General features: G+C 57.9%; 1 protein-coding gene across 2 annotated transcripts in view; it reads left to right on the top strand.

Moving 5' to 3' along the window:
- COL7A1 (collagen type VII alpha 1 chain) overlaps positions 1-19,300 on the top strand; it is a 30,897-nt gene that overhangs the window by 1,569 nt on the left and 10,028 nt on the right. For both annotated transcript variants that reach the window (XM_039228287.1, XM_039228285.1), the window contains exons 4-78: positions 55-148; positions 240-401; positions 638-801; positions 887-1,016; positions 1,114-1,230; positions 1,332-1,478; positions 1,564-1,680; positions 1,755-1,904; positions 1,988-2,116; positions 2,700-2,843; positions 2,933-3,058; positions 3,163-3,306; positions 3,902-4,021; positions 4,165-4,308; positions 4,633-4,758; positions 4,858-5,004; positions 5,195-5,317; positions 5,640-5,786; positions 6,043-6,177; positions 6,501-6,647; positions 6,729-6,865; positions 7,156-7,282; positions 7,369-7,515; positions 7,603-7,775; positions 7,877-7,912; positions 7,997-8,023; positions 8,116-8,160; positions 8,235-8,297; positions 8,737-8,808; positions 8,900-8,935; positions 9,069-9,104; positions 9,270-9,341; positions 9,453-9,530; positions 9,774-9,800; positions 9,883-9,936; positions 10,078-10,140; positions 10,225-10,284; positions 10,391-10,426; positions 10,626-10,670; positions 10,750-10,785; positions 11,338-11,382; positions 11,466-11,501; positions 11,634-11,666; positions 12,027-12,059; positions 12,237-12,290; positions 12,366-12,425; positions 12,514-12,549; positions 12,657-12,737; positions 12,840-12,875; positions 13,066-13,110; positions 13,267-13,338; positions 13,552-13,596; positions 13,845-13,871; positions 14,064-14,093; positions 14,212-14,292; positions 14,369-14,404; positions 14,481-14,516; positions 14,605-14,685; positions 14,939-14,974; positions 15,378-15,440; positions 15,669-15,713; positions 16,680-16,715; positions 16,789-16,824; positions 16,934-17,029; positions 17,149-17,184; positions 17,280-17,315; positions 17,424-17,471; positions 17,800-17,835; positions 17,969-18,091; positions 18,174-18,374; positions 18,469-18,504; positions 18,586-18,639; positions 18,823-18,891; positions 18,967-19,011; positions 19,125-19,187. In XM_039228287.1, the coding sequence (XP_039084218.1) occupies positions 55-148; positions 240-401; positions 638-801; positions 887-1,016; positions 1,114-1,230; positions 1,332-1,478; positions 1,564-1,680; positions 1,755-1,904; positions 1,988-2,116; positions 2,700-2,843; positions 2,933-3,058; positions 3,163-3,306; positions 3,902-4,021; positions 4,165-4,308; positions 4,633-4,758; positions 4,858-5,004; positions 5,195-5,317; positions 5,640-5,786; positions 6,043-6,177; positions 6,501-6,647; positions 6,729-6,865; positions 7,156-7,282; positions 7,369-7,515; positions 7,603-7,775; positions 7,877-7,912; positions 7,997-8,023; positions 8,116-8,160; positions 8,235-8,297; positions 8,737-8,808; positions 8,900-8,935; positions 9,069-9,104; positions 9,270-9,341; positions 9,453-9,530; positions 9,774-9,800; positions 9,883-9,936; positions 10,078-10,140; positions 10,225-10,284; positions 10,391-10,426; positions 10,626-10,670; positions 10,750-10,785; positions 11,338-11,382; positions 11,466-11,501; positions 11,634-11,666; positions 12,027-12,059; positions 12,237-12,290; positions 12,366-12,425; positions 12,514-12,549; positions 12,657-12,737; positions 12,840-12,875; positions 13,066-13,110; positions 13,267-13,338; positions 13,552-13,596; positions 13,845-13,871; positions 14,064-14,093; positions 14,212-14,292; positions 14,369-14,404; positions 14,481-14,516; positions 14,605-14,685; positions 14,939-14,974; positions 15,378-15,440; positions 15,669-15,713; positions 16,680-16,715; positions 16,789-16,824; positions 16,934-17,029; positions 17,149-17,184; positions 17,280-17,315; positions 17,424-17,471; positions 17,800-17,835; positions 17,969-18,091; positions 18,174-18,374; positions 18,469-18,504; positions 18,586-18,639; positions 18,823-18,891; positions 18,967-19,011; positions 19,125-19,187 (6,009 nt within the window). The remainder of the gene's footprint in view (positions 1-54; positions 149-239; positions 402-637; positions 802-886; positions 1,017-1,113; positions 1,231-1,331; positions 1,479-1,563; positions 1,681-1,754; positions 1,905-1,987; positions 2,117-2,699; positions 2,844-2,932; positions 3,059-3,162; positions 3,307-3,901; positions 4,022-4,164; positions 4,309-4,632; positions 4,759-4,857; positions 5,005-5,194; positions 5,318-5,639; positions 5,787-6,042; positions 6,178-6,500; positions 6,648-6,728; positions 6,866-7,155; positions 7,283-7,368; positions 7,516-7,602; positions 7,776-7,876; positions 7,913-7,996; positions 8,024-8,115; positions 8,161-8,234; positions 8,298-8,736; positions 8,809-8,899; positions 8,936-9,068; positions 9,105-9,269; positions 9,342-9,452; positions 9,531-9,773; positions 9,801-9,882; positions 9,937-10,077; positions 10,141-10,224; positions 10,285-10,390; positions 10,427-10,625; positions 10,671-10,749; positions 10,786-11,337; positions 11,383-11,465; positions 11,502-11,633; positions 11,667-12,026; positions 12,060-12,236; positions 12,291-12,365; positions 12,426-12,513; positions 12,550-12,656; positions 12,738-12,839; positions 12,876-13,065; positions 13,111-13,266; positions 13,339-13,551; positions 13,597-13,844; positions 13,872-14,063; positions 14,094-14,211; positions 14,293-14,368; positions 14,405-14,480; positions 14,517-14,604; positions 14,686-14,938; positions 14,975-15,377; positions 15,441-15,668; positions 15,714-16,679; positions 16,716-16,788; positions 16,825-16,933; positions 17,030-17,148; positions 17,185-17,279; positions 17,316-17,423; positions 17,472-17,799; positions 17,836-17,968; positions 18,092-18,173; positions 18,375-18,468; positions 18,505-18,585; positions 18,640-18,822; positions 18,892-18,966; positions 19,012-19,124; positions 19,188-19,300) is intronic.

The raw sequence follows: 19,300 nt of genomic DNA on the forward strand, positions 1-19,300 counted from the left end.
CCCCCCATGTTAGCTGTCTGAGGCAGCACTGATTTAACCCCTGCACCTGCCCAGGTCTGCATCCTCATCACAGATGGGAAATCCCAGGACCTGGTGGACACGGCTGCCCAGCGGCTGAAGGGGCAGGGGGTCAAGCTGTTTGCTGTGGGTGAGTACCACTCTGGGGAGACGAGTGGGCTGTGGCAGGGGCCAGTCAGAGGGCACGTGGACAGCTGAGCTCTGATTGGACATCACCTCAGGGATCAAGAATGCCGATCCTGAGGAGCTGAAGCGAGTTGCCTCACAGCCGACCAGTGATTTCTTCTTCTTCGTCAACGACTTCAGTATCTTGAGGACACTGCTGCCCCTTGTTTCCCGGAGAGTGTGCACAACTGCTGGTGGTGTGCCTGTGACCCTGCCCAGTGAGTTCCTGCCTCCGCTTGTGCCCTGACCTAGACCTCTGACCTCCCTCCCCAAACCTGGGAGTGCTGATTCCATTCCGTGTGCTCCTGACACCGAGCTGGAGGTTCTGTCCTCTGATCCTGCCCTAGAGGTGCTGACCTGACCTCATGTGCTCCTGACCCTTGACCTCAATGCTACACTTTACGTCTGACCCCTGATCCTTCTGCCTGATTGCCTGACTCCTCACCCTTCCCAGCTGATGACTTGACGTCTGGGCCACGAGACCTGGTGCTGTCTGAAGCAGGCAGTCAATCCTTGAGAGTACAGTGGACAGCGGCCAGTGGCCCGGTGACTGGCTACAAGGTCCAGTACACTCCTCTGACAGGGCTGGGACAGCCACTGCCAGGCGAGCGGCGGGAGGTAAGGATGTCAGGAGTAGGTGTCAGGTAGGTGGAGGGCTGGGGACTTGGCAGGGCAACGTAGAGTGACCTCTAACCCTGGACAGGTAAGCATCCCAGCTGGTGAGACCAGCACACAGCTGCAGGGGCTCCGGCCACTGACCGAGTACCAAGTGATTGTGGTCGCCCTCTACGCCAACAGCATCGGGGAGGCTGTGAGCGGGACAGCGCGGACCAGTGAGCAATTCTGCTAACCTCTGACCCCACTCACCTAACCGCCTAGTCCCCCCTCCCCACTCCTGACTCCACTAATCCCTGCTGGACCTTCCCCCAGCTGCCCTGGAGGGGCCAGAGCTGACCATCCAGAATACCACAGCCCACAGCCTCCTGGTGGCCTGGCGGAGTGTGCCAGGTGCCACTGGCTACCGTGTGACATGGAGGGTCCTCAGAGGTGAGTGAGAAGTGTGGGCTGAGGGGATCCCAGCACCTCACACAGGATTGTAGGGTCCTGAGTCTGCAAAGTGCACTGATCCCTTGGTGCCCCCCGTGCAGGTGGTGTCACACAGCAGCAGGAGCTGGGCCCAGGGCAGGGGTCACTGTTGCTGCGTGACCTGGAGCCTAGCACGGATTACGAGGTGACTGTGAGCACCCTGCTTGGCCGTAGCGAAGGATCTGCCTCCTCCCTGACTGCCCGCACTGGTGAGAAGGCTGGGTGCTTTCTTCGCAGTGGGTGGGCAGGCAGGCAGGGCACAGAGGCCGCTCACATCCCATGTGCCCTGGGCAGACGCTTCTGTGGAGCAGACCCTGCGCCCAGTCATCCTGGGCCCCACCTCCATTCTCCTTTCCTGGAACTTGGTGCCTGAGGCCCGTGGCTACCGGCTGGAATGGCGGCGTGAGAGTGGTCAGTGCAGGGGAGAGGGGTGGGCAGGCAGGGTCAGGCTTGGCTTCAGCCAGACTGACACTGTCATCTTGCAGGCTTGGGGGTGCCACAGAAGGTGGTGTTGCCCTCTGATGTGACCCGCTACCAGCTGGATGGGCTGCAACCAGGCACTGAGTATCGCCTCACGCTCTATACTCTGCTGGAGGGCCGCGAGGTAGCCACGCCTGCAACTGTGGTCCCCACAGGTGAGGGCTCCGTGGGCCTTGCCAAGCGAGAGGGGAAGGTACAGGGGCCCAGGGGCAGCCCTTCATGCCTTGCTCTCCAACAGGGCCAGAGCTGCCTGTAGGCCCTGTGACAGACCTGAAGGTGACCGAGCTGCCTGGGCAGCAGGTGCGAGTATCCTGGAGCCCAGTCCCTGGTGCCACCGAGTACCGCATCACTGTGCGCAGCACCCAGGGTGAGGTGGACACAGCCATGCCGGGACACAGCCACACATTAAAGTTCCAGCTTTTGGGGTCTGACTCCATCTTCACCCCAACACTTTGCACTCCTGGGTTTCTACAGCCTCCTCCTGTCTCCTTGTCCAACTATCCCCCAAGGTGGCAACGGAGCCCAGGCCTCTCAGAGTCTTTCCGCTCCCAGCCCTGCCTCAGCCCATCTTCTCACCCAGATCATATCCACTCACTGCCCGCATCCCTGTCTGCAGCTTTGGCCCTTCTCCGCAATCACAAGCTCAAGCCCTACCCTTCTGTTGCTCTAGCTGGAACCACTGTCCACGCTGACCTCTCATCCCCTGTCCCCATCCAGTACTGACCCCCATCACTCCACATCACTGTCTGTGGATGACCTGTCAACTCACAGCACTATCCACTGATTTCTGTTGTCCTACATTCCATGTCTCTGTCCACCTACCCCTATCATCCTGTGTCTCCATTCCTCACTGGTCCATTATCCTGTGTCACTGTGCATCACTGACCGCCATCATCCCACATCCCTGTGTCTCACAGACCCCGGCCCACCTATCCTGCCTTCTCTCTTAGGGGTTGAGCGGACCCTGGTGCTTCCTGGGAGTCAGACAGCCTTTGACTTGGATGATGTCCGGGCTGGGCTAAGCTACACTGTGCGGGTGTCTGCTCGAGTGGGCAGCCGTGAGGGCAGTGCCAGCACCCTCACTATCCGCCAGGGTGAGCACTGCAGGGGGGTTGTGGGGGGAACAGCTGCCTGATTCACTCCAGTCCTGGTCTTGACCCTGACCTCTGTCTTTAACCCCCAGAACCGGAAACCCCACTTGCCATCCCAGGGCTACGAGTTGTGGCATCAGATGCAACACGGGTGAGGGTGGCCTGGGGACCTGTTCCTGGAGCCAGTGGATTTCGGATTAGCTGGAGGACAGACAGTGGTCAGTGTGGGGTGTGCATGTGGGGGGCTATGGAGAGGAACAACCAGGGTTTGGGGGATTGGGGGACAGGCAAGAGCCATGCCAACACTTCCCTCTGACCCTAGGTCCGGAGTCCAGCCAGACATTGCCCCCAGAATCCACTGCCACAGATCTCATGGGGCTACGGCCTGGAACCTCCTACCAGGTGGCTGTGTCAGCACTTCGAGGGAGAGAGGAGGGACCCTCTGTGGTCATCGTGGCTCGAACTGGTCAGGGCCTGACCCAGCCCCTTGACTAGCTATCTCCAGTGCCCCGTTAGACCCCCCTGCCTCCCCTCGCAGATCCTTGCTTCACCCCAGAACAGTCTCCCTCTTCAGATTCCCACTGCCTTCTCCCTCAGAGTCCTGCTTTCTCCTTTGGTCTCCCTTTCCTCCTCTTAAGCCCCCACCTTATTCAGATTCCTCTGCCTCTCCTCAAAGATCTCACTCTCTTTGCCCTCAGATTTTTATCACCTCATCGCTCAGGCTCCCGCTGCCTTTTCTGCTCCACCTTGCTCTCCTCTTAGACTTAAACTTTTCCCTTTGTCAGAGCCCCTCACTGCCTCCTCAGACCTCCATTGGAACCCTAGTATGTTCTCTGTCAGACCCTCTTCTCTCTCAGATTCCCATCACCTGCCACCTCAGATTCCCACTATCTCCTCTGTCAGAACCCCCAGGTTTTTCCCCCATCTGGCCCATTAACTACCTCCTCCATCGGATCCCTGCCTCCTGTGAGACTCTCACAGCCTTCTATTAGATAGTCCCCCTCCTCCATCAGACCCTCCACTGCCTCCTCCATTGGACTCCTCATTGCTTCTCCCCCCAGACCCACTGGGCCCAGTGAGGAGTATCCATGTGACGCAGACCAGCAGCTCATCTGTCACCATCTCCTGGAATAGGGTTCCTGGTGCCACAGGATACAGGGTCTCCTGGCACTCAGGCTATGGTGGGAACCAGAGGTTTTGGAGGGTCATGGGGGGCAGGTCTGGGAGGAATGGGGGCTGGGAGTTTATTAAGGGTCCAGGTGGAGCATTGGGGGGGTGGGCAGATTCTAGCTAGCCCTGAAGCTGCCTCCATCCTCACTCCCAGGCCCAGAGAAATCCCAGTTGGTTTCTGGAGAGGCCACAGTGGCTGAGCTGGATGGGCTGGAGCCAGATACCAAGTACACAGTACACGTGTGGCCTCATGTGGCTGGTGTGGATGGGACGCCCGCCTCTGTGGTTGTGAGGACAGGTGAGTGGGCCCTGGCCAGCTCACAATCACATCTCATTGGCTACCCCACCCCACTGTGTATTCCTGACTGCTCCAGTGGACCACTCCATCACTACTCACTGACTTCTCCACATTGACTAAGTGATTGCCCTCAGTGACCTCCTGGCTGCTTCACACTGCCCACTCTGGGGCACTGGCATCCTCCCTCTCAGAGGTTGCCTACACTAACTGGACCATACTAACCTCACATTGACCTTCAGACTTCCCTGCATTGACCAGGTTTGCACTGCCACACTGTTCATCCATCCAGTGGCCCCTGACCCCTCACCCTGCCTCTGCCCTCAGACCCTGCGCCCGTGGGCAGTGTGTCGAAGCTGCAGATCCTCAATGCTTCCAGTGATGTTCTGCGAGTCACCTGGGTCGGGGTCACTGGAGCCACAGCCTACAGACTGGCCTGGGGCCGGACCGAGGGTATGGTTCCCTGCCCCTGCCCTTATCCTTCCTGGCTGGGACTGTCCTTTCTGGTAAACCACCCCCACCCCGACCGTTGCCCCATGCTTGCCTGGCCAGGTGGCCCCACAAGACAGCAGATACTCCCAGGAAACACGGACTCCGCAGAAATACGGGGCCTAGAAGGCGGAGTCAGCTACTCAGTGCGAGTGACTGCTCTCGTGGGGGATCGTGAGGGAGCACCGGTCTCCATTGTCGTCACCACGCGTAGGCGGAGCTTGGGCTGGGGCGAGTCTTGGATTGGCCTTCACGGTTTGGGGGCGGGGTTTGTGCTCTGCGGGTAGAAGAGGGAAGGAAGGATGAAGCCCGGGATAGGCAAAGGAGTCGGTTGGGGTTGGGATTGGCTTAGGAGCCAGATGGGGGCGGAGCCTCCCTGAGACCCTTGTTTTCTCCGTAGCGCCTGAGGCTCCGCCCTCCCTGGAGACCCTTCGCGTAGTGCAGCGAGGCGAGCACTCGCTGAGGCTGAGCTGGCAGCCAGTGCCTGGGGCACACGGCTTCCGCCTGCGTTGGCGACCTGAGGGTGAGAGGTTTCCCTCGGTAGGGGGTCAGGGACTGATGGGGGCGGGACTGAAGGCGGGGTTGGAGAGGTAAGTCAGTGAGTGGGCAACGTCCGTCAGCGGGCGGTGTGCTGAGCGCCGGGATCAGTCAACCAGGTGGGTGGGATCAATAAGGGTTAGTCGCGCAGGATCAGTAAAGTGAACAAGGTCACCGAGACTGAGGAAGATCAATTGGGAGGGTGGACCTAGTTAACAGGGTCAGTCAGTGAGGTGGGTGAGTTCATTAATGCCACTCTGTAGCATCTTCCCACATGCCTTGGGTCCCCACTTTCGTGACTGCCCCAGGTGGCCAGGAACAGTCCCGGGTCTTGGGTCCCGATATCAGCAGCTATGAACTGGATGGGCTGGAATCAGCAACCCCATACCGAGTGTGGCTGAGCGTTTTGGGGTCAGCTGGAGAAGGGACCCCCACAGAAGTGATTGCTCGCACTGGTGAGCCCAGAATCCACTCTTCCCTGGTGTGATCTTTCCCCCGCTGATAACCCTCACTGGCTTCCTACACCCCATGACTCTGAGTGACCCCTCCTGTAGCCCCTTATCCCTCCTGTCCCTGGAGTGACCCCAGCATGATCTCCCATAACACTTCCTTGACTAATATCATCCTATCCCAGAACCTCCTCAGATGATCTCTCCCCTCTGGGTTCTCAGGACATAGACTCTGATCCCTGGTCTTTGATTCCTTCTTCAGAGTCACCCCGTGTCCCCAGCACTGAACTGCGAGTGGTAGACACTTCAATTGATTCAGTGACTCTGGCCTGGACCCCAGTGTCTGGAGTATCCAGCTACATCCTCTCCTGGGAGCCACTCAGACGCCCTGGCCAAGGTGAAGGGGTGGCCAGGATTGGGGTGGGTTGGCAGTTGGGGCTCTGTGGAAGGCCTGCTGTTTAAACAGGTTTTATTGGGGTGCCTGGTGGCTCAGTTGGTTAAGCATCCGACTTCGGCTCAGATCATGATCTCATGGTTTGTGGGTTTGAGCCCCGCGTCAGGCTCTATGCTGACAGCTAGCTCAGAGCCTGGAGCCTGTTTTGGAATCTAGGTCTCCCTCTCTCCCTGACCCTCCCCTGCTCATACTGTCTCTCTCTCTCTCAAAAATAAACAAAACATTAAAAAAATAAAAAAATAAAAAACAGGTTTTATCTTTTGCAGACATCCCGGGGGCCTCACAGACACTTCCAGGGATCTCAAGCTCCCAGCAGGTGACAGGGCTAGAACCTGGCATCTCCTACACCTTCTCCTTGACACCTATCCGGGAGGGTGTACGAGGTCCTGAGGCCTCTGTCACACAGAACCCAGGTAAGGTGGGCACAGTGGGAGGGGCCGAAGGGGGTAGCTGGATGGGCCAGCTGCTTCAGTAACTCAGCCCCTTCCCTTCAGCGTGTCCCCATGGCCAGATGGATGTGGTGTTCCTGCTGCACACCACTCAGGACAATGCTCATCGTGCAGAGGCTGTAAAGCGAGCCCTGGAACGTCTGGTGTCTGCACTTGGGCCTCTTGGGCCACAGGCAGTCCAGGTTTGGGCCCAGAAGCAGACAGACCCCTTCCTATCCCGGCCCCTCTCCATCCCACGCTTCACAGCAGCTACCATTTCCCTACTTAGCCACTGGTCCAGTCTGTCTCCCTGCCCTTTCCAGGCTCCAGATCTCCCCTTCTGCTGGGTGGCTGCCTAGACTACCATCGCTGCTGACCCCCTAGTGTTCAGGTTTAGTCCTGTTCCCTGAGGTCTATATCTTCCCTGGCCCCCGACAGGCTCTGTCATCCTTGCTCTGTCATCTTCCCCAGTCCCTGTGTTCCCCCACCGCAGGTTGGCCTCCTGTCCTACAGTCATCGGCCCTCCCCTCTGTTCCCGCTGAATAGCTCCTATGATCCTAACGTTATCCTGCAGAAGATCCGCAGCATCCCTTACATGGACCCAAGTGGGAACAACCTGGGTAAGGACTGCATTGGACATGGGCTCTTGGGGCCTAGCTGTTGGGAGCTGGGGTGCCCCTGGGTTCTGACGTGTTCTTTCTCCCAGGCACAGCTGTGGTTACTGCCCACAGACACCTATTAGCACCAGATGCCCCCGGGCGCCGCCAGCTTGTACCAGGGGTAATGGTTTTGCTAGTAGATGAGCCCTTGAGAGGTGACATCTTCAACCCTATCCGTGAGGCCCAGGCTGCTGGTGAGGAGTAGGGCTGGTGGGGATGGGACCTGGGAGTCAGGCTGGTGGTAGCAGGGTTGTCATCCAGGCTTCTGGACCCCTCCTTAGGGCTCAGAGTGATGATACTGGGCCAGGCCGGAGCTGACCCGGAACAGTTACGTCGCTTGGTACCAGGCATGGACCCTGTCCAGACTTTCTTTGCTGTGGATGATGGTCCAAGCTTGGACCGAGCAGTCAGTAGTTTGGCAACATCCCTGTGTCAGATAGCCTTGGCAACCCAGGTTTGCAAGGGGCCTCTGGGGGAGGGGTAACTGGCAGGGGAGAGGGGGTCTGAGGACTCTTGGGAGAGCTGCCTAGCCTCAAGGAGACCTTATGTCCACAGCCACAGCCAGAGCCTTGCACAGTGCATTGTCCAAAGGTAAGTGTCCAGGGTTGAAAGGGTAGGCAAGGGCCACACCTGGGGCTAGCCACTCTGACCCTCATATGACATATCTTTCTCTAGGGTCAGAAGGGGGAACCCGGAGAGATGGTGAGTGGCCCGAGTTGGAGGCAGAGAATGGTTGGGGGTCAGTGTGGCTCAGGGAAGTTGGTGGCACAGGGCTCACTGATCACCCTTCCTAGGGCCTGAAAGGACAAGCTGGGCCTCCCGGCTCCCCCGGCCTCCCGGTGAGTGCCTCCCCATGCCTGTCCTCCGCCCCCTGCCTGGCGTACTGCCTCCTTAATCTGCTCTCTCCTCTCAGGGCAGGACTGGTGCTCCTGGCCCCCCAGGCCCCCCTGGAAGTACCGTTGCAAAGGGTGAAAGGGTGAGTGGAAACCATTGGGGTCCCCTGAAGACACTCCTCCAAGTGTTCTCAGGGTTTTTAGAAGACAGAAGGAAAGAGCAGGGCTAGAACCACAGGGTATTCCTAGAAGTCTACGTGGACATTTTAAACCACACCAGAGACTCTGGGGCAGGGCCTAAAATAGAGCAGCCAGTGGGGCTTTGAGACTCCCCCAGAGACCTTGGGTGTAAGTTCTAAATCCCAGAGGTGGGGAAGGCCCTCTGCCTCATCATTGCCCTGGTGCCTGGGATGAGGCCCCGTTTAGCTCAGAAGGGCTGCTTCTCTGCCCCACTGCTCCACCCCAGCAACACTTGAGCCTGTGGGGTAGAGTCCAGATAAAGAAGAGTCTGGTCTCTTCCAGCAGACAAAGGGCATGGAGGGAGGGTCCCTTCCTACCCTGACCTCTTTGCCTCCTCCTTAGGGCTTTCCTGGGGCAGATGGGCCTCCGGGCATCCCTGGCCGCCCTGGGACTCCTGGGACTCCTGGCTCCAAGGTGAGCAAGCTTGCCCTTGAAGGTCCTATGGTAGGACTCCGCCTGAGTGGGTGAGTGGGTGGTCTGACTGTCCGACTGCTTCCATTTACAGGGCTCCCCAGGGTGGCCTGGGCCTCGCGGAGATCCAGTAAGTTGCTTTCCCTTCTTTGCTCACCCAGCGTCTTCCCAAAGTTCTTTCTGCAGGGTGGGGACGTGTAGGGGGTGGGCAGTGTGGATGAGCTTGAGCCCAAGCATCACCCTTTGCTCTGTTTTGTCCTCAGGGAGAGCGAGGACCTCGAGGCCCAAAGGGGGAGCCGGTAGGTGAAAGAGGAAGGGAGGGAGCCAAGGTGTCCCCAGGAGGAACAGGCTGGATGCTATGCAGAGCCGGTGGCATGATAAGGAATACTTGGGCACTCCTAGAAGCTTCTCCTGCCTCGAGGCTCCCATGCCCTGAATCCTGTCCATTGCTTTCTGTTCTGCAGGGAGAACCTGGACGAGTCACTGGAGGCGGGGGCCCAGGACTTCCTGGGCAGAAAGGGGACCCTGGACCTCCAGTAAGTTCTAGGATGTGAAGAGGCAAGAGATGTGTGGTGGGGAACCAGCAGGAGGCAGTGTAGGAATGAGGGTCAGTGAGGTTGTACTTTATACTTTGTCCCCTCCATCAGGGCCTTCCTGGATCCCGTGGCCCACTGGGGGACCCAGGACCCCGTGGTCCCCCAGGACTTCCTGGAACGGCTGTGAAGGTGACAACATGACCCCCTTGTGGTCTCATGACCTCAATATGCTCCAGTGACCTGGTGACCCCATTTGAACCCATACAACCCTTACTGGGTTGCTCTGACCCCGTATGACCCCTCAGCCTCCCATGACTCCTCAGTTTCTCCATGACCTTTATAATCCAATTTGTCCCATGACCTTCATTTTTCCCGGTACACTGGGGAGCAGAGGTGTGGTCCAGGGTCATGGGGTCATGATCTGTCTTCCAGGGTGACAAAGGCGATCGTGGGGAGCGGGTAAGTGAGGGACAAGGTGTTTTGGGGGTGGCTTGGAGTCTAATTCCTGTTGGCCAGTGCCTGACCTGCTGTCCTCTCTCAGGGGCCCCCAGGACCAGGTGATGGCGGCACTGTTCCAGGGGAGCCTGGGCTGCCGGTGAGGGAGACTTGAGGCTCTGCTGGGGAACTTGGGGGCTATCTCGGGGATGTGGTTACTGAGGCTGAGGCTCTTCTGGGGCAGTGGGTGGGTGCTGGGCCTCACAGTTTGGGGCTCATGTTTTCACTCACTTTCTCTTAGGGTCTTCCTGGAGGCCCTGGACCCCAAGGCCCAGTTGGCCCTTCTGGAGAGAAAGGAGAAAAGGTGGGAAGTCTGATCTCTTGGTTGCCTGTTCTGAGGCAGGGGTTGAGGGAGGGAGGGTCTTCTACTCATCTGTTTCTCCTTCAGGGCGACTGTGAGGATGGAGCTCCAGGCCTCCCAGGACAACCTGGGAGCCCGGGTGAGCGGGTGAGTGTAGGGATAAGGGTTCTGGGGGGAGGGGGGCACACCTCCCTCAGCTTCCCATCCTCTACCCTGTCCTTATCCCAAACCTAAGTCTCCGAACCCCTTCTAGGGCCCACGAGGACCTCCTGGAGACATTGGCCCCAAAGTAAGTGCCACTTTGGGGGGTCAGGTGTGGCATGTGACACACTGGGAACACTATAGGGCTGGGGGCATGTGGGGGGACCAGGAGATGAGGGCTCTCACCAGGTCAGAGGTTGTGGTTTTGGAGGCAGGATGGCTAGAGTTTGAGAAGCCTCCTCTAGGGTTTGACAGTCAAGGTGCCTCTTGTATCTCTCTCCCCTTAGGGTGACAGAGGACTGAAAGGGGCTGTGGGTGAGACTGGAGAGAAGGTAAGTGCAGCCTAGGGGTCTCTCAGGGCTCCAGAGGGTCTGTGGCCAGACTCAAGTCTGACCCATTCTGTTCCATCAGGGTGAACGTGGACCCCCTGGCCCAGTGGGACCCCAGGTGAGCCCTCTGACCCCATGCCAGTGCGGAGCTGACCTGCACTCTGTGCCCCTACCTGGTTGTGACTTCTCAACCTTGACACCCCCTGCCCCTGGCCCGCCAGGTCTCCTCACGTGACTCTTTTTCTTTTTAAATGTTTTATTTATTTGAGAGAGAGAGAGCGTGAGCAGCGGAGGGTCAGAGAGAGAGGGAGACACAGAATCCAAAACAGGCTCCTGATGCGGGGCTTGAACCCAAGAACTGAGATCATGACCTGAGCCGAAGTCGGACGCTTAACCGACTGAGCCACCCAGGCGCCCCTCTCCTCACGTGACTCTTGCTGATGCAGTCTCCAACCCTCAACCCTGGGACCTGCTTTTTACTTCCTGACCCTGCTGAACTGACCTTGACTTCCACTGACCTGGTCTCTGTCATTCCACTGAGTTCGTCCCCTGCCGCCTAAATCCTGACCTTTCGTGCCCTCTCTTCAGCACTCCCACAATCTCTAGCCCTTGCTTCCTACTATCTCCCTGTGCACTGCCCTGGATCAGCATTTCTGTTCTTCTTCCCCAGGGGCTGCCTGGAGTGGCTGGACGTCCGGGAACTGAGGGGCCTGAAGTGAGTCTGTGACTATGGTAGGGCAGGGAGGGGGGTATTCAGGCGTTCCTCCTGTTCTGGTTTCACGCCTTTTCCACATGCAGGGACCGCCAGGACCCACCGGCCGCCGAGGAGAGAAGGTGAGTCATTGCTAACCCTGGGGGCCTGTCCCTCTCACTCCCTGCACTTGGGATTGTGGCAGGTGGGACACCGGGGCCTGGAGTTCCCAGATGGGACTCTGACCCATCCCTCCCTCTATCTTTTTTCCACAGGGGGAGCCTGGTCTCCCTGGGGACCCTGCAGTGGTGAGCAAAAGGAAGATGGGGCTCTGAGCACACCGTGGCTCCTTGAGCACTGGCCTATGGAGAACAGTATTCCAGGCTGAGACCCCATGACCTTGGGACCCTGGACAGGCTACGAGTTCTGTGACTCTCCTGATGCCATAATGCATCTCCTGACTCTTGGCTGTAACCTGTGACCCCATGACCATTATATAGGTCATGAACTCTGTGTAACCCCTGCCCTGCTCCCAGCGGTGACTCTATGACCTCTGGACAGAGACTGAGCTCTACGAGTTCCAGTTCTGTATTACCCCATCCCCAGTCAATCACGTAGTGCTGTAATCCCCCGGCAGGGCCAAATGTGTCTGTCCTGTTTGTTTTCAGGGACCTGATGGTGCTGGAGCCAAAGGAGAGAAGGTAATTCTGGCGAGAGTGAGAGGGAGGCTGATCCAGGGTTGAGGTCAAGGTCATGAGTCTGCCTTTTGGCTTTCCTGGAGGCCCCTGGAAGTCATAGGGTTGTGTCATGATTGCTGGATTGTGGGATCATGGAACCTGGGGCTGATGCTGATGGTTGATGGTCTTTGTTACCTCCAGGGAGATGTGGGGCCCACGGGGCCTAGAGGAGCTACAGGAGTCAAAGGAGAGCGGGTGAGTGAAGGGAAAGTGTCTAAGCGGGGAGGGCAGGTGCAGGTTGTGCTCTGACTTCTGATCCTTTCGCCACAGGGCCCACCCGGCTTGGTTCTTCAAGGAGACCCTGGCCCCAAAGGAGACCCTGGAGACCGAGTAAATATATGTGGGGCTGGGGAGTGTGGCAGATTAGGTAGTACCCAGGAGCCCCAACTAAGTCTTGTACCCCCTCTACACCCTACAGGGTCCCATTGGCCTGACTGGCAGAGCAGGACCCCCGGTGAGTACCTGTCACCTTGGGTAACCTCAAGGTTTCTGGGGTTACCACCCCTCAAGGACAGGCTACTATGTGCATCCTGCATCACCCCACTTTTGCCTCCCCCACAGGGTGACTCAGGGCCTCCTGGGGAGAAGGGAGACCCTGGGCGGCCTGGTCCCCCAGGACTCGTTGGCCCCCGAGGACGAGACGTAAGAAAGCTGGAGTTGGGGAAGTCTTGGGAGGTAGGGGAGTAGCGTGTTGCCATCATCGCGGGGGATCTTGGGACCAGGACTTATTCTCATGTCTTTCAGGGTGAAGTTGGAGAGAAAGGTGATGAGGGTCCCCCGGTAAGATTCCTTCCCACTGTGATTTCTGACCTTTGCACTGTGATCCCACTGGACTAGGGGCTCCACTAGGTCCTCCGGTCTATTCCCTTGCCTACTGCCTATCTGGTGCCCAGACCCTTCTCTGCCCCTGCTCCTTGAATCAGTTTGGGCTCAAGCCACCTGCTCAGTGTGGCTTTTTCTCCATCACCAGGGTGAACCAGGTTTGCCTGGAAAAGCTGGCGAGCGTGGCCTTCGGGTGAGGCTGGCAGGGAGAAGTAAGGGGGTGGTGCGTGGCATGATGGGAAACTCAGGCATGGTTTTGGAGGTGATTGGGAACCTGGGCAGTATGGGAGGTCATGGGAAACCTGCAGAATACCAGGAGGGCCTGTCTCAGACCACCTGCTCTTCCCAGGGGGCACCTGGAGCTCGGGGGCCTGTGGGTGAGAAAGGAGACCAAGGAGATCCTGGAGAGGATGGACGAAATGTGAGTCCCAACCCTGACCCCTAACCCCAACTTCAGCCGTCCACTTCCCAGCCCCCGCTCCTGCCATCCCAACCCTGCAATGCTAAATGCTCACAATGCCCTGTGACCCCTTCATCACAACCCCCAAAGGCCACCAGGTGCCCCATGAGTCTTTAGTTTGCTTCCAAAGCTTCCTGAAACTGCTATCTTGAGTGACCCCCTGACTTTCTACAGGGCAGCCCTGGACCATCTGGACCCAAGGGTGACCGTGGGGAGCCGGTGAGTAATGCCAGTGTTCTGGGCTTGGGAGGAATGGGGGTTTCCAGTGCTTGATCTGGTCAGTGTGCACATAAGGAGCCTGGAGGTCAAGGTGGGGAATATTGATGGCCACCTCCAAGCCTGACCTGCCTTCTGGGTGTTGGCATTGGGGTGCTTCAAGGAATTAGGGAGCAGAGTTGAGCCTGGGACAAACAGCCATGCCCTGGGACCTTAGGGCTCCTATTGACCATAATCATTTCCTTTCCCAGGGTCTCCCAGGACCCCCTGCACGTCTGGTAAGGGCTTATCTGGGTCTGGTCCTCTGTCATCTCCCTCACCTGCCCCTGTTGGCACCACATGGTATCCTTTCATCCCTTCCACTGCCCCCTGTTCCCCCCTTGGCCTCCTGATAGCTCCATTGATCCTATATCCCCTCACTGGCCCCACTTCTCCTTGTTGAACCATTCACTGGCTATTCCCCCCCACAGGTAGACACAGGACTTGGAGCCGGAGAGAAGGTATCAGGGTCTGTGGGTGGAGTGAAGCTCTGAGCACAGGGGAGCCTTCTGGTGCCTCTGTGATTGGCATACCTGCAGCCCTTGGGCCATTTCTTCAACAAGCTTGTCTCTGCCACAGGGAGAGCCTGGGGATCGTGGACAGGAGGGTCCTCGAGGACCCAAGGGTGATCCGGGTCCCCCCGGAGCCACTGGAGAGAGGGTGAGTGTGGTTGGTCCCATGAGGAGGTGTGGATCTGGGAAAGCCTGGTCTGATTTCTTCCTCCTCCTATCCTCAGGGCATCAGTGGACTCCGAGGGCCCCCAGGCCCTCAGGTGAGTGATGCTCTTTGCCTCAGCAGCCTCAATCCTCCTCTCGCTCTCACCTCTTATCTGACCTTGTTCCCACTAGGGGGATCCAGGTGTCCGAGGCCCAGCAGGAGAGAAGGTAAGAGGGCATGTAGGTTTTCGGCCGTGAGCCAGGCTCTTAGGTCCATCTTACCCTTTGAGGCCTCTTACTTCTCTGTTTTCCTCAGGGTGACCGGGGTCCACCTGGCCTGGATGGCCGCGGTGGGCTGGATGGTAAACCAGGAGCCCCTGGCCCCCCTGGGCTGCATGTGAGTAATGATGGTCACGGTCTAGTCACACCTTTCCCTTCCCTCTTCACATGACCCCAGCCTCACCTGGGTCTTCTTGGTCTTGATGAGCTCGGGAGCTGGGTGCCATATCTATGTCTTCTAGAACCTTCCTGGGTGGGAGGTGTTAGTATCTTGCAGGCCCTGAGTTCAGAGGAACTAGGGGTGCTGTCAATGGGTGGTGCTCCTGACCCTATGATCACTGCAGACCTCCTGACTTTGAGTCTCTCCTCAGGGTGCTACAGGCAAAGCTGGAGACCCAGGGAGAGACGTAAGTGAGAGATCTTAGGCCGGAGGGTGGCTCAGGGGTCCAGCATAAATGCCCGGGGTTGTCATTTCACAGCATCACTAGGAGTAGGGGCAATTGGTCCATCCCTGTCCTTGGGAGGGGTTTCAGTCCCTGGCAGGCAGGTATGAGCAGGGTCCAGCTTTCTGACCTTCTCAGCCTTGGGGGTCTTATTAGGTCCCCCAAGTCCTGTGGGTTCTTCCTTGGGAGTTTTAGCAGGGGACCCCTAACCAATGGAGTCTCTGCCTCAGGGGATTTCAGTGAAACCTACAAATTTTGGGGGTCTCTACACTCAAGGAGGATCTGAATGGGGGTCCTCTCCAGTCCATGGGTGTGCTCCAGGGGCTCTTTCAGTGGCTCTCTCAATCCTAGCAAAGGCTTTTTCCAGGGGCTTCCAGGCCTCCGAGGAGAACACGGCCCCCCTGGCCCACCTGGCCCCTCTGGAGCCCAGGTGAGATTGAGTTTTCATGGTACCAGTTTGTTTTTTTTTTAAGTTTATTCACATATGTATGTATGCATATAATCTCTACACCCAACGTGGGGCTCAAACTCATGATCCTGAGATCAAGAGCCTCATGCTCTACCAACTGAGCTAGCCAGGTCCCCCTCATGGTATCCTTTTCCCCTGTTACTGCCTTCATCTGAGCTCTGACTTCTGATCAATGATCTATTCCCACAGGGAAAGCCAGGAGATGATGGCAAGCCTGGCCTGAATGGGAAAAATGTGAGTTTCCAGAGCAGACACAGAGACACCTACTGAGAAATGCCAGCACATGTACACAGCCCAGATATGTAGCTGCACATGGGACACACATGCAGACACTTGCTGAGACATGTCAACACCCATGTACCTAGCCCAGACCTACATACAGGTGCATCCTGAAATCCATGTCCATGTGCACATCAGGCCGCCTTGCAGACAGTGAGTTATATGGGCATGGTGGCTTGCACCCAGATGGACTGACACCTGCTAAAATAACCCACAGCCATAGCCACAGGCGCAGAGCCACAGACGCAGATTGAGAGGGGCAGACATACTGGCATGAAGCCATATTCAGGGATATTTGGAGACGTGTTGACACAGACACCTCCACCCAGACCAGATATGTGCTAAGATATGGACCCAGGGCCACATGTGGACCTGTGCTGAAACATAAGGAGACAAACATCCAAGGCTCTGGCTTGTGACACATACATAGGGCCACACATGTTGAGATACACACAAGACCTATAGACAGATACTGAGACACATAGACAATTCTCAAGGTACTGGAGACATGTAGACACATGTCCGTCCTGTGTATACATGTATTTGCCCACATGTAGACATGAGTCAAGATGTACAGACAGAGACACCTACTAAGTGTCACCTACAAGGACATACAGACCCATGCATGCATGCACATGCTAACACACACGCACACACATCCAGAGATACACAGATGTGACATTACATCTAGAAAGCCAGAGGTAGAGGACATGTGCAGTTACATGTGGAAGTGAGCAGAGCCACACAGGCATGCCCTCAGATGTATCACCGCTCACTCAGATGGTCAGAGGCCATGCTCCAAGACACACAGGGACTTGGAGCTACAGGCACAGACATACAGTCATCTGAGACCAGCCAAGCCAGGGTCTTGCAGCCAGAAACCAGTGAATTTTTGAGCTGATGTGAATCTTCTGCCCACAGGGAGAACCTGGGGACCCTGGAGAAGATGGAAGGAAGGTGAGGCCCCTTGCCTGGAGTCTGGTCTGCCCTCAGCATAGGGCCTTATCTAAAGTACCCTTGTCTTCCATAGGGAGAGAAGGGAGACTCGGGCGCCCCTGGGAGAGAAGTGAGTGCTGGAGCCTTCTGCAACCTGACCTCTGACCCTGACTCTGTGATATATGGTTCCACTCTTTTCTGGGGTCTCAGGGTGCTGATCCTGGCTGCATCCTCCACAGGGTCATGAGGGTCCCAAGGGTGAGCGTGGAGCTCCTGGTAGCCCTGGACTGCAGGGTCCCCCAGGCCTCCCTGGACAGGTGGGCCCTTCTGGCCAGGTGAGTATCCAGGAGGGTAGTTCTAGGACTTGGGGGCATGGGAGCTGTTATGTTCCCACTGGATACCATCCTGGGATCCATGATCCTATGTGACCCCTTTGTGTTTTATCGTATCTCAGGGTTTTCCTGGGGTTCCAGGAAACACAGGCCCCAAGGTGAGTGTGGATGTGGCAGGTAGGGGTGCGGTGAGGGGCTGAGCAGGGTTGACGCATTTCCCCCACCTCTGTTTGTGATCGCTCTTTGTTCTCAGGGTGACCGTGGAGAGGCTGGACCCAAAGGGGAACAGGTGAGGTCCCCAACTTTTTCACATGCCCAGGTAGCCATAACTCCCACGTGGTGCATGCACACTTCCCCTAGAAACTGGGTCCAGCAACTTGTCCCTTGGTGTCTCCAGGGCCTCCCTGGAGAGCGTGGCCTGAGAGGAGAACCTGGGAGTGTGGGGGTGAGTGAAGCTTAGGACCTGGTCCTTGACTCTTACTGGCATGCCTAAAGGAGGTACCTCTATCCCCTCCCCCTTGCCCTGTGGCCCCGTGGGTTCTGTCCTGTGTGTTCAGTCCCCTGTCCTGTGGGGTTCCTGTAGCCTACACTGGGGGAACCGGGCAGTGGGAGCATGCTGGGGTGGGGGTAGGGCTTCCATGGCCTCTAGCTGCCTCAACCAGCACTAAAGGGTCCTGTGGGCAAGAGGCCTGGAGAAGAGAGTATGGAAGCTGTTTCTGGGAGCGGCGTGGGGCTTCTCTGAGGGCAGCCCCTCACCCAGCTTGTGTCCCCAGAATGTGGAGCGGTTGCTGGAAACAGTTGGCATCAAGGTAGGTTGTTTGGGGGCTGGGAGTAGGGGCAGATGGAGCCCCCAAGGGGCAAGTAGTGCCCCCATGGCCTAGCAGGGGCCTGGGTGGCTGCGGGAACCGGCCCTGTTTCCCCAACCCCTCCATTATCACCCAGGCATCTTCCCTGCGGGAGATCGTGGAGACCTGGGATGAGAGCTCCGGCAGCTTCCTGCCCCTGCCTGACCGGCGCCGTGGCCCTAAGGGGGATCCAGGCGAGCGGGGCCCCCCAGGCAAGGAGGTGAGCGTCAGCCACTCAGTGGGGGTACCCTGTGGACAGTGTCATCACACCTCTAGCAATATTCACTCTTCTTTTCCTCCAGGGCCCCATTGGCTTTTCTGGAGAACGTGGACTGAAGGGAGATCGTGGAGACCCTGGCCCTCAGGGGCCACCGGGCCTGGCCCTTGGGGAAAGGGGCCCCCCTGGACCTCCCGGCCTTGCCGGGGAGCCTGGAAAGCCTGGTATTCCTGGGCTCCCAGGCCGGGCTGGGGACGCAGGAGAGGCAGGAAGGCCAGGAGAGAGGGTGAGCTGGGCTAGCCGGGAGGGCTGGGGATGTGGGGCTCGGAGGAGCTGGGCTCCCTGTGGATATGGCCCCCATCCTGTTATTTGCACCTCAGGGAGAACGAGGAGAGAAAGGAGAACGTGGGGAACAGGTGAGCTGAGAGGGGCTGCAGGGGGTAGGACTTCCTGGGTGCTGTGCTGGGGAAGCCACACCGTTTCCTTCTTCTCCACAGGGCAGAGACGGCCCTCCTGGCCTCCCTGGACCTCCTGGTCCCCCCGGCCCCAAGGTGATCAGCCCAGCCCTGCCCTGGGCCTATGACTGTTGTTACCTGAAGGCCACCGTTAACTTAGGCCTCAGAAACTCCATGTGGTGTCTCTAATCCATAATCCTGTGGGATCCTTTGATCTGGGGTGACCCCTTCATGCCTCTGTGATAGATACATTTCTCCCCTATGACCTTGTATTTATAGGTGGCTGTGGATGAGCTAGGTCCTGGACTCTCTGGAGTGCAAGGACCCCCTGGACTCAAGGGCACTAAGGTCAGTGTGTGCGATCAGCCGGGAGGCCACCTCCTGCCATGGCACCAGGCCCAGCTTGACGTGTCATCTCTACAGGGGGATCCAGGCAGTGACGGCGATCAAGGCCCCAAGGGAGACAGGGTGAGGCCTACTACCCCACCATGCTTCCCTCTCCTTTAGGGGGGCACATGAGGGGTGGTAGTGTATATGGGCACACAGTAGTGACTGGACAGGACATGCCATTCTGCTTGCAGGGTGTGCCAGGCATCAAGGGAGACCGGGGAGAACCTGGCCAGAGGGGTCTCGATGGCAGCCCGGTGAGTCTGTGCCACAGGTCCCCATGTGCCCGCATAGCGCTCTTACAGTGCTGTCTGGACTGGAGTCTGCACTGCCTGGGACTGTCCAGGGGCGGCTGGGATGTGGGAACAAA

This window comes from Hyaena hyaena, unplaced genomic scaffold (assembly GCF_003009895.1).
Source record: "Hyaena hyaena isolate Hyena2069 unplaced genomic scaffold, ASM300989v1 scaffold_30, whole genome shotgun sequence".
NCBI lineage: Eukaryota > Metazoa > Chordata > Mammalia > Carnivora > Hyaenidae > Hyaena > Hyaena hyaena.